The following is a 13,578-nucleotide window of genomic DNA, read 5'->3' as shown; positions in this document are numbered from 1 at the left end:
TGGATACAAATTAAAGGGTGGAATACAATTAAATATTTTTTCAAAAAATCAGTATATAATTTTTTTCTTAAGTGAAACATAAGAAAAATCTATAATCCACAAAGACATACTTTCAAGGGAGTAAATAAGGGGATGATGTGTAGTTAAATAATTATCCAAAAATAAGTTTACATAATGTTTCCTAAGTGAAATAGAAGAAAAATCCATAAGGTATAATGTTTTCTAAAGTGAAACGTAAGACAAATCCATAAGGTATAATTTTTCCTAAGTGAAACACAAGACAAATACATAAGACACAAACATGTTCTTTCATGAGTGCAAATTAAAGAATTGGTTAGTTAAAATAATTATCCAAAAAAGGTATACAAAATTTTTCTTAAGTGAAACATAAGAGGAATCCATAAGGTACAAAGATATACTTTCTTGTGTGAAAATCAAAGAAGTGGAGAGTTTTGCAAATCAAAGAATAATTATAAAAAAAAAGTGTTTTGCCTAAGTGAAACACAAGAGAAGTCCATAAGGAACAATGACAAACTTTTCTAAGTGCAAATTAAAGAATGGAGTTTAGTTAAGTAATTATCCCAAAAAATAAGAATACATATTTTGTTAAAGTAAAACATTATAAAATGATGACATGATTTTAAGGTTTAGTGTCTAGGGTATAGAGTTTCTCTCTCTCTAATCTATCTCTCGGTGTCTCTCTCTCATGCATTAACACATTCGCTTACTTCTATCTTTCTCTCTCTCATGCATAAACACATTCGCTTACTTCTCTCTCTCTCTCTCTCTCTCTCTCTCTCTCTCTCTCTCTCTCTCTCTCTCTCTCTCTCTCTCTCTCTCTCTCTCTCTCTAGCTTGGCTCTCTCTCAATATACACACTCTCTCTATCCCCCCCCCTCTCTCTACCCCTATGCCTCGTTTCCTCCTCGTTCTTTGTGAATCTCTCACTTGATCTCTCTATATCTTTCTCACCCACTCTCTCTTTCTTTTTCACACACACACTCTCTCTCTCAAACCTCACTCTTTCCTTGACACACTCTCTCTATGTTCTATACCTCCATATCTCCTTTTCTCCATGTTCTATCTCTCAATCTCGCTTTTTAATATGTGTCCTCACACACGCACAACCAAAAAATATAAATATTTATTTTTTGTTGTTAAAGTGAAACGTAATAAAAATGCATAAGGCACACAGATATACTTTCATGGATACAAATTAAAGGGTGGAATGCAGTTAAATATTTTTTCAAAAAATCAGTATATAATTTTTTTCTTAAGTGAAACATAAGAAAAATCTATAGGCCACAAAGACATACTTTCAAGAGAGTAAGTAACAGAATGATGCGTAGTTAAATAATCATCCAAAAATAGGTTTACATAATGTTTCCTAAGTGAAATAGAAGACAAATCCATAAGGTATAATGTTTTCTAAAGTGAAACGTAAAACAAATCCATAAGGCATAATTTTTCCTAAGTGAAACACAAGACAAATACATAAGACACAAAGATGTACTTTCACGAGTGGAAATTAAAGAATTGGTTAGTTAAAATAATTATCCAAAAAAAGTATACAATTTTTTTCTTAACTCAAACATAATAGGAATCCATAAGATACAAAGATGTACTTTCTTATGTGCAAATCAAAGAAGTGGAAAGTTTTGCAAATCAAAGAATAATTATCTAAAAAAAGTATTTTGCCTAAGTGAAACACAAGAGAAGTCCATAAGGAACAATGACAAACTTTTCTAAGTGTAAATTAAAGAATGGAGTGTAGTTAAATAATTATCCCAAAAAATAAGAATACATTTTCTTGTTAAAGAAACATAATAAAATGATGAGATGATTTTAAGGTTTAGTGTCTAGGGTATAGAGTTTTGGGGTTAGGGTTTTAGGGTTTAGAATTTAGGGATTAGGGTTTAGGGTTTATGGTTTAGAATTTAGGGATTGAGACATAGGATTTAGGGTTTAGGGTCTAGGGTCTAGGGCCTATGGTCTTGGGTTTTGGGTTTTGGGTTTTAGGGATTAGGGGTTTAGGGTTTAGGATCTAGGATCTAGGGTTTGAGGTTTAGGGGCTAGGGTCTAGGATCTAGGGTCTAGCATCTAGGATCTAAGGTTTAGGGTTTAGGGTTTAGTGTTTTAGGGCTTAGGGTTTGAGGGGTGAGAAATTAGGGTTTAGGGTTTGGGGTTTAGGTCTAGGGTTTTGGGTTTTGGGTCTCTAGGGTTTAAGGTTAAGGGTATAGGGCCTAGGGTCTAGGGTCTAGGGTTAAGGGTTTATAATCTAAGATTTAGGGTTTAGACTTGGGGGCTTAGGGTTTGGGGTTTAGGCCTATGGTTTACGACTTAGAGTCCAGGTTTTTTGGATTTCTCTCTCTCTCTCTCTCTCTCTCTCTCTCTCTCTCTCTCTCTCTCTCTCTCTCTCTCTCTCTCTCTCTCTCTCGCTAGCTTGGCTCTCTCTCAATACAAGTTTTTTACACAAAGCTTATTAATCATAAATATAATATCCTTTTAAAAAATATAATGAATATTAAATTTATGTAGATTAATTTCTTTCTTAATTCTAATATACTTGAATTCCTTCACGACGAAGATTGAAACCTTTAATTAAAGACCATATAATTATATACATTGTGAGTTCTTAGCTATATAGATGTTATTATTTTTGCTATATAGAGATCACTATAGGTATTCGAATTTGCTAGAGAGACTTCATTTCTTTGCTAGTTGTGAGTGGGTTTTCTATATGACCATTATCATTTACTATGTAGACAATTCACAATGCTATATAGAAAATATTGTTTGCTATAGAGGGAAAACCTATTTACTAGTTGTAAGATTAATTTCCTATACAGATATTTACAATTCCTATATAGAAATTACTAGTTGTAAAGTCGTTTTCTATGTAGATATTGCCATTTTCTATATAGGAACCATTTATTTGCTAGATAGATAATGTAATTTGCTAGATCAATATATAGGAAATCATGTTTACTATATTAAATAAGAAAAATGTGTGTTGACATCTAGCAAATTTGTCCAAATTTGCTGGATAGATTCAACTTTACTATATAGGAATGCGTTTGAAGTCCCTTGTACTGTAACAACCGAATTTTGTTGGGCTCCACTGCAGGTCCTCCAGCTTGTAAATGGCGCCAAATCGTGGGGCTTTTGCAATCTATCCGGCATCGCACAAGATCCCATCCCAAGGTGCTACATATTTCTGATTATTATTAGCTAAGGAGCCGCATGGCCCTGAAGCATTGTGATCACCTTCGACAGACCAAGAAGCCAACCATCTGAAGGGATCTTGAGTAATGCCTTTTTTAAACATAATCAGAGCTTGGACTTCATCTAAGCTAGGCGCAGCTGCAGAATAAACAATAGTGAACAACTAAGGGTGATCAAGCTTGCCATCTCTTGTGCCAGTATGTATATTTTGCCCCCCCACTGTGTGTCAGTCATCGACTTACCACTCATGCTCCATCCACTTATATGGGCATCTCAACTCCACCTCACGCCATAGCAGACGTCATCATCGCGTGCCAGCTGAGTCGCCAGGATAGTTGGGTATGAAAGCAAAAAAAGACACATCAGTTAACTACGTGCACTAAACGGAATTCCAGCCTTCTTTTTCTTAAGCTGTCTGCAGATCAAATTAATTCCTCTTTGAAAGGAAATCGAGGTTGAAATTCTGAATAAGTCACGAACTACCGCGGAAATTCAGACATTCTGGAGGCTGATGTTAGGAACATGATGCGGTGGAAGGGTTCGGACTGATTGAACCCTTAATTACGTTTAATGCACGGCACCGGGCGATCGATCATGCTATTTAGCGCCGTCGTGGTGTCTCTACGGAGGTTCAACCTGTTTTTCTTTTCCTGCAAATGCTCCTTAATTCCTGCTTGTTGTAGTGGGTCTGATCAATCTAGCCTACTTGGAAATTTACAGTACTCTTGCAATTTTTTTTCACTTGCCCCAATTCCTTCAAAGAAAAGCGCTCTCCATGATTTTTAAAAAAATAACCTTTAAAAAAATCCTATTACAAAATCAGCTAGAAAGGTGTTGACCCAGCTACAAAAATATCAAAAAAGAAGGTACCACCCTTCAAAAAGATAACGTGAAGAAAATTCACAAAAGAAAAAGAAACATAGACCGGTGGGGACCACTCAAATCTTAATCTTTCAGGTTTGACAAAGATTGCAATCTTTATCATTAAATAAAAGTATGTTAATAGGCTTCAAGCCATTTTATAATGTTAATATATTATGAATTATATATATATATATAAATAGGGTGTTAATAGATTAGTCATGGTGAGTGGTTTAAAGATATGAAAAAAATGAATAAACCAAGATATGTGCAAAAAAATGATGATAGTACTACGCATCCCCTTGCACACGGTCCGAGTTTGAAGTCAGTGCTGAAGTTGGAGAGCACTAAAGATTTGCCAAGCAAACCTCCACACAAGTCCAATTGCTATGCTAAGCCTTGGGGCCTGAGAGAGCTTCACTCAAAATTAAAAAAAGGTGCCTGAGAGTGGAGTTTAGAAACTCAAACTTCTCACTGTGGATGGTCAAGAGATCAAAATAGTGTATCTCAATCGTAAATCATGCGCATCTGGATGGGTGCGATCGTAACTCAGTATCTCGATTGAGACATTTTAACGACTAGGATCGTACATGCATATCTCAGTTAAGATATATGGTCGATGTCATGAGAGGCATGGTTAAATTGCATGGCATCACATATATTATCAATATGGACTAGGTATCTTGATCGAGATATCCAGGTGGCATTGATGTGTTCTAGAGACATGGATCTTGATCGAGATATGTGAACCCTTAGGAGGTTACTAGCATGGCGATGCTTGAGATCTCAAACGAGATATTGGGCTACTAGCTCAGAAGACACATATCATGCTGTGAGTGCTATTCATATCTCGATCGAGATACCTTGCCCACGATTATCTCTGATTGCATATTGATATTCTACCTCCCTTGAGAGTGAACGCAAGTGATTACCCTTACCATGCATCCACCCTCGATATAGCCACGCCCATAGCCACATGCATAGCCACGTACTAGGAAAAAATCCAAAGAGTTGTTTTTGGTAGATTCTAGAGAGATAGTTTTGTGTTTGATGAAATGGAATGGAGTGTTCATACACTTGTATCTTGGTTTAGGTGCCCACTATGCATAGACGACCATCAACGCCTTCTTCTTCCGATGATGGCACGACACCCATGAAAAGTCCGCATGACTGGTTACATCAAAGTTTCCATGTCCATGTGCGTTCCATGTCCATGTGCGAGAGATGCAAGGGACCAATCATGTGTTTACAATGAATCACAATAAAGCATGTGCAAGATTATGATCGATTCGAAGATATACGATATCCAGAGAGTTTGGTGAGTGTATATATTCATTATCGCAAGTTCTTATGCACATGATTTAGTTATTCATAAGGTAGTCCATGTTTTTGAGGACAAGGACAAGGAGGAGGCATGTCATAGAATGAGGGAGTCTATGCCTCATTACTTTGTTGTTAGTGGATAATTACATAAAGGCTTTAGAGACCTCCCTGATTAGGGTAAGCCCGCATACTCGACATGAGAAAGAAATGCCTCCATCAATGGCACATGAAGTCGATGAAGATTTAGACATGGACAAGATGATGAATGACTTCTTTGAGAAAGGAGAGGAGGAGCCGGAGACCACAACTGACGAAGATCTATTGTGACATGCCACTTGCACTCTACTATACGAGGGGTGTGCATACTCCACCCTTCATGCAACCTTGGAGTTACTAAACTTGCAAACCATGTATGGTTGGATCAATGCTAGTGTTACAAGCCTCTTGAAATTAGTTCTTAGCAATTGTGGTTCGCAATTTTTAGTTTTGACATAACATACCATTTATAAACAATATTTGAAATTCTATTAAACCCGTTGTAGGCTCATGAAGAAGATGCTTCCTTCTAATAACAAGATGCCAAGCACAAGGGAACATGCTAGGAGAGTATTGATGACACTTGGCATGTATTACGAACGTATAGATGCATGTGGCAATGGTTGTGTGCTATTTTGGGGTGCTTATAAAGCTCTCATAAAGATGCAATTCAATGTGTCCGAAATGTGGAGAGTCTCGTTACCGAAGTGATTTTCAACGTATAATGATTTCTCAAAAGGTGTTGAGGCATTTTCTTGTTGAGGAATTTTCCTATCACACCCTACATTCAACACATTTTTCAACGCAAGTCTATTGCCGAACCCATGACAACACATGCAATTCTATTCAACACATGTTTCGATGTAAGTCTATTATCGAACTTATGACATGGCATACACACAATCATTCCACCAATGGCATGATGAGGGTCCCTACGGATTCACCATCATGGCAATACACAAAAGAGAAGTGGTTAGAATTCAAGGATGATCCACGTCACTTACAACTTGGATTGGGAATTGGTGAATTCAATCCATTTGTTCTCAAATCAACATCATGGACCACATGCCATAGTGAACTATAACCTCCCTCTTTGGAGTCATGTGATACTATCTCTTCTCATGTGTTACGCACTTAAACACCAGTGCAGTAATATGGGAATGATTACCCTCTTAGCAGACAGCATCTTCTGCCGCACTTGCTTGCACCATCGATCAAGAGCAGAGACGCCCGACAGTGTCGTTTCCAAACTAAGCCACACCGAGGTAGATACCGCAGGTGCAACTGTCTCTGATACAAATCCAACCATAGAAACTGGCAAAACAGGCATATCTCTAGACACTTTAGAAACTGGTGGAGTATCCACATGGCTCTTAGACCTCTGAGCCTTGCTTGATTCAACAGTCAGTGGCATAGGGGAAACAATATTGAGCAAGGCCGCAGATGTTTCTTTCCCCTTCGCTGTGAAATACCGCATGTGTGATTGGTGCCATTAGAAACTACCACTATTACTTCAGCATTGATAGAGAAAGGCCGTGAGAAATGGCAAAAAAGGTGCATAGAAACCACGAAAGTGGGCTCCACAGGAAACAATATCTGTAAAATCTGCCCTACTGTAGAATTTACTGCTGCTCCCCTTGCAGCCTGCGCACAAACTTGTTGTGCTTCAAAGTGAATCCTGTCCTTCAGTACTCGGGCCTAGGAAGAAACAATGCCATATTCTGCTGACGTCAAGAAACTCTTAACCCACACAGAGATACTGTAGGTCTTGTCTTGCAACCAAATGGCTTCTGAGAACCACCTATAGTAATCCCTAACTCCATCAATGGTGCAGCCAGATAATTTATACTCTCTACTAACTCTCGGCCCAAAATCTGCTACTCTCTACTAACTCTCAGTCCAAAATCTGCTACTCTCTACTAACTCTCGGCCCAAAATCTGCCTCCATCTCCTCTACAGTCACCATTTGGATAGCTTGGATGGCACCATCTAGAGGTAATGAAAGACATTCCTGGATAAGCTGCACAGTCAGCTCTCTCTGACTTCACCATTAATGTCCACCATGTCACCGCCCTGAAGCTAGTACAACAACCGATATGCATAGGATGCACTGACACTCGCGACCAATGGAGGTTTGCAAAAACCCTCATGCGCATGTCCTTTAGCCAAGCATCAAGTATTGAACACCAAAACTAAATGTCCTTTTTGAAAAATCTTTTTCTTCGAGTGCTGATCCACCTGACACTTCCTTCGATTCTGGAGTTCCTACGCCCAGTAAAGACTCCGAGAGCCGATCTTCATCATCTAATGAGCTCAAGACTTCTAGTCGATATGCTAAGGACTCTACTGGCAGCAATTTAACTTCCACCGCAATTCGCAAACTAAGCAAAACAAACTCGACCGGTGTGATAGCCTCCATGCCAAAAGCCAGCTTGAAAGGGGTTAATCCAGTTGCCACCTTGTAAGCTGTGCAATACACCCAAAATGCTAACGGAAGCTTAACATCCCAATCCTTACGATGCTTGCTTTACGAGCTTCATTAGAATATGCACAATCTGCTTATTGGATGATTCATCCAATCCATTGGCTTGTGGATAGTAGGGGGATGACTTCTTATCATGAAGAATCAGATAAAATCTTATCATTTGCCTGATCACTTTACTAATAAAATAACCTCCTTGATCATTGACGAGCTCCACCGGATAGCCAAAACGAGTGAATACATCCTTGCATAGACACTTTGCCACTGAAAGAGCAAAGTTGTTCCACAACACCCAAGCTTCCACCCACTTTTATTGCAGTAATATGTTCATGTCTCAGAATATACCGGTTTCCTGTCTTCGTTGTGCTACGGGTTTAAAAGGCCCAATGAAATCCAAACCCCACTTCTGAAAAGGCTCAAGTGGCAATATCTGGTGTAAAGGCATGCGGTCTCTCTGTGATGGCTGGCCCATCCTCTGGCACACATCGCATTTTCGCGCGAGAACTGCTGCGCATCAAAATAAACTGTTGGCCACCACAAGCTAGCTTGCAAGACTCTGCCTGTAGTAATCTTCCCCAAAAGTTTTCATCCCAAGACTCCGTAATGAGCTTCCCACAACACGGCCTCCTGATCTTGTGGTAGTACACATCACAACAGCACATCGGCAACATTGCGGTAGTACAATTCTCCAATACAGACTTCAAAGGAACGACTCCGCAACGCGAGCCGCCTCCACTGATCCTTCGTCAAATGAGTTGGCATAGCACCTAGACAGAAAACAAAACATTTCCTCGTACCATGCCAAGGCACGGAAGAGGCAGAACCGCATCAGGAACTGCATCCACTCATTTGAAACAGCAAAAAGTGATGCATCCAAAAACTCGTCATCCACTCCTGTAGCTTGAAAGATAATCTGCTACTATGTGCTACGATCCTGGTCGATGAATGACTTCAAAGTGAAACTCCAACCAGAACAGCATCCAACTTGCACTACAAGGAAAAGCGATCGTAGGCGTGTTTATAGATACGTTTTGATAACGTGGTTTAAAATGTTATGGGCACATTTATAAGCACATCTAAAATCACTCTACCAACAACAAGCACCTATATGCGTATCTATAAGCCCGTCTATATCAGTATAGATACGCTTATAGACACTTGTATAGACGTGCATATAGACACACGTATAGACACACATATAGACACGCTTATAGCCTCCATTATAGATGCACATATAGACGTGCTTATAGCCTCCATTATAGATGCACATATAGACGCGCTCTAGAATTTAAAAAAAAAATTCAGAGAGCTGCCTGTGCAGATGTACAGCTGCATTTTTTGCACATGCAGCTGTATTTTCTGTACAAGCAGCTCCTTAGTTTAAGGTTTTTCTTACTTGTACATAGACGAATGAAGATCAGCAGAGATATCAACATAAAAACTTAAATTAAAGATAGATATACACAAAAAGATTTGTGAACACACTTTGCATATTGATTAAAGAAGATGAGAAATTATATTTTATGTCCAAAAATTTGTCCATACATGATCGTAGCCACATAAGGCTTGAATAAAAACATAGATATATAAAGAAGATGAAAAATTTCATCTTATATCGTCCAAGAAATTGTCCATACATGATGGTAGCCCACATGAGGCTTGAAAAAGAAACATAGTTGCATAAACCAAAACTATACATGAGGAAAAACTAACGGGTGACTACTACATCACAAGACAAACATTATAACACAACTCAAATAGAGAGAATACAAAGAAAAGATATGAAGTTACACTATACATACAAACTCGGCCTCCCATGATGCACGACCTTCAGATCCGAAGTGCGACGATCCATATCACTCCATTTGTATTCACTGCCCATCTACTGTTAAACCTTTGGTCGTGGGATTAGGATACTTCCTATGGACAGCTTTAATGCAATCATCCACTAAGCTCTCCCTTTGCTGCTTAAAATGTTTAAAGCAACCTTTAGGATACTTCCTATGGACAGCTTTAATGCAATCACTAAGCTCTCCCTTTGCTGCTTAAAATGTTTAAAGTAGCCTTTATAGTATTCAAAAACTACTTGGCGTAAGTAGTTTACCACCTCCTTCCAACACGAGAGTCATCAACTATGCCACCCACATTTGTGATATCATAATATGATATATCACCATGATGTGGTGGTGACTCTGAAGAAGAACTATCCCCATCCCCAAAGCACTGCCCTAGGCATCCTCTATCTCCTCTATCGCCTCTATCTCCACTCTCACTGCTAGTGCGACGTGAGGTACGATCGCCACTATCTCCACGACTACCGTCCCTCTATGACGACGACGACTACCACTCTCATGAGAGCCATGATAATTGTGAGGTGTCACATCTCCTGTGTGAAGGTCGAGATGTAGGAGATCCTTTAGCATCCTGTATATGCCCAATCATAGTGTCTTGTATGCTGATAGGAAGCCAATACATGACTTTCCTTGCTCCTTGATTCCAATCCTTGAATTCTTTTACATCTATAGGTAGTTGGATTAATCTCCAGTATCTCTAGTGTCTCCTCATGTTCACCTTCAATGTAGTTCCAGTAACATTTTCCCATAAGGACATTGGTCAATCTAAACCTCCAAGCATGGAAGTTGTTCTTGTCAAGCTTTTCTGTAACAATCTAGTTTATTCCATCATTCGACATCTTGTCTCCAACACAAATTTCCCAAAAATAGCACTCTTGTTTGACCTGCACAAACTGTTGTATTTGCTACAGAGTGGTACTATACTGCACCCAAACTTTCACAACCAGTGACCTCAATTTGCATACATACACCCAATGGCAACTTTAAGACCTCTTTGCACTTCCTACAGTTCCAAAAACAGAGTTCTGCTGCAAAGAATTGAAAATTACCCTGCAATGTTCGTGAACGCCTGCGAACTGAATAACGGAGGTCCAGACGTGCTTGAAACGCTTTTTCGACACGTTTTTTTTTTAACGAAGGACAATATAGTTGCCCTGTACATCTACTCCCACGAAGGACAATATAGTTGCCCTGTACATCTACTCCCCGACGAAGAAAGCTCCTCAATCGAAGTGTGTTTGCCGATGCCTCCCGAAGAGCTCTTGACAAGGGTGTCGTAGCCAACACAAAGGGGGAAGAGTAGATGAATCCTTTACCCTCGTACTGCTTCCTCTGCTTCTCTTGCTTGCCGCTCAGCCCTTAGCATGAAACAAGGTCTGATACAATGAAAAGATGCAAGGGAGAAGAGAGCTTGAGCTCTTGCAAAGTACACACACTCTCACACAACCCTAAAAGAGAACACACAAGGTGAGAGGCTAACAACTCTTTTTCTTCTTCACACAACAAAAGAGGTCTACAAAGAAGATAATGTGACTAACACACATAATAGAGTATATACAAGCGGTCCATAATGTGAACACGCTAAGTGGAGTGGGTAGGTGTGGACTAGTCGGTGTAGACTAGCTATGGAATCTCTAGCGAAGATAGGTGCCAGTTACCAAACACGCTAGTGATGTAAATGTCGAATGGTCATGAAGGCGCTTCATGAGTGTCAGCTCATGAAGGTGCTTCATGAGTGTCAGCTCATGTTGAGCTTGACATCTCAACACTATCTTCATGTGATGAATGCTACTCACACATATCCACATTAGATTAGTGTTGTCATTAGTATAGGATTAGTTTATGATTACATAGATATCTTTTCATTAGGAGAGCTTGATCCATGATTCTCAACTAAAGCAAAAAGAGTTTCTTGTTTAGAGCTGTGAGAATGTGTAAACCCGCTTACGGACTCGATTTTGGGTGTAGATGATCTCCTGGACCCATAAACTCTCCTATGCTTCAAGACGAGTGGTCGATTAGATCTTAATCGACCTCTCTAAGATGGAAAGCCTCCTAACCTTCACAGTCCAGCAGAACCAACTTGAGGGAGGCTTGCCTGGTTTCACCAATAGCCTAAGTCTTGAACTCCTGGACTTGGGAAACAATAATCTCTCCGGAGCCATCCCCACCAGAGAGAGCGTCCAAGGGTTATTGAATCTGAGGGTCCTTTCCATGGGATCCAACTACATAACGGGTGCCATACCAGGCTGGGTATGGGACCTTCCCAATTTGCAACTACTAGACCTTTCCAATAACCTCCTCACAGGTCACATGCCACACACTGTTTCTCACCTCCAATATCTCAAATTTCAGAGCTCCACAAAGATTAATAACTCCTTGACCCTCTATGAAGAGGTTCCTGTGACTATCAAGAATAGCGCCCAGGTGCTTTCCTATGTCCTAAACAGCAGAATGCTCATTGACATGTCAATGAACTCTTTGGAAGGTAGCATAGATGAGAGCTTCGGAGAGCTTATCGGCCTTACATCCTTGAATATCTCACACAATCATATCACAGGAGATATCCCTCCAGCTCTGAGCAACCTCAGCCAGCTTGAGTCACTCGATGTCTCTTACAACAATCTTACAGGAGGCATACCTGAGGGCTTGGGCTCTCTAAGCAGTCTATCGTCACTGGACCTCTCAAACAACCACCTGCAAGGGCAGATCCCGACGCTCGACAACTTCGACACCAGGTTCGGCATCTCGAGTTTCGAGGGCAATCCAGGCTTGTGCGGCTTTCCGCTGCCAACACAATGCAATGCGTCCACCGTTGATGAAGGCCGTGATACCACACCGGCCGCCGCCGGCCCTAGCTCCAAAAGTAGCCTATTCCAGAAATGGCTACGTAATTCTGTATCTCTCGGAGGCTTCTTTGTTGGGTATCCCATTGGACTTGCTGGGGGTCTATGGTTGGCTTGCCTTGCATTCAAATCTCGTCATGTGTACAAGTGTAAGGTTTACATTAGATCTTGCATGTTCCGCCTTTTGAAAACTTGATCATGCAACCACGTCTTACTTGTAAAGAAGTCTCTATAACTCTAGTATTTATGCCAACCATTAATTACTTGTAAAGAAGTCTCTATAGGTCTATAGGTGAAGATTTAAGGGGTAGAGCTCAAGTCTCTATAGGTGAAGATTTAAGGGGTAGAGCTCTGTCATGTATGTGTACAGGCGACCTCAACTAGGTTTTCACTCGCTCGCCCTTTCCCCAAACCAGCCTTAAGAACTCTGACCACATCGCTGCGAAGGAGAAGGTACAGCAGTTGTCCCGTGTAAACAAATTAGGTTTTTAATGACTCCCATCTATTGTAAAAAATTAGTTTTTTAATGTAATACAATGACACTTCTGGAGTATGGGATTTTTTATTTGGCTCTATTGTTATATCCATGTTTTAATGTATAAAAGTTTGAAAGTATCCATGGGAGGTTGTGAATATAGTGAAGCATAAATTGAAAGAAATCAAAATTTGATTCAAGTCACTCATTTATAATTGTAAAATTTATTGAAGAATCAAATTTTCAATATCCAAAACATTAAGCCCCATGAATTCAATGTGGTCCATCGACTTTGGCTTCTTTCTCCTCTATCCTAATTCCAATCTTCTTATACCACCACTACAATCGAATGAGGGTGTAGCAGTGAAAATAGTAGCATTTTTATAACTAGAAGGGTAGGTAGATGCCAGACTATTTTCATTGTTAGAAATGCTGCTATTTTTGCTGCAACGGGTTCGCAGCTTAGCACGGAAATTTT

The 13,578-nt window shown here is 39.8% G+C and overlaps 1 protein-coding gene across 1 annotated transcript; it reads left to right on the top strand.

The window, feature by feature from the left end:
- Positions 1–11,818: 11,818 nt before the first annotated feature.
- On the top strand, positions 11,819–13,178 carry LOC147618414 (uncharacterized). The gene has a single exon (XM_086774852.1). The coding sequence runs from the start codon at positions 11,823–11,825 to the stop codon at positions 12,819–12,821; it is 999 nt and encodes a 332-aa protein (XP_086630978.1). The 5' UTR covers positions 11,819–11,822; the 3' UTR covers positions 12,822–13,178.
- The last annotated feature ends 400 nt before the right edge of the window (positions 13,179–13,578 follow it).

Source organism: Cibotium barometz, chromosome 35 (genome assembly GCF_041138505.1).
Source record: "Cibotium barometz isolate CiBa-2024 chromosome 35, ASM4113850v1, whole genome shotgun sequence".
Taxonomy (NCBI): Eukaryota; Viridiplantae; Streptophyta; class Polypodiopsida; order Cyatheales; family Cibotiaceae; genus Cibotium; species Cibotium barometz.
The sequence above is the reverse complement of the archived record's forward strand: the minus strand, read 5'-3'. Positions and strand labels throughout refer to the sequence as shown.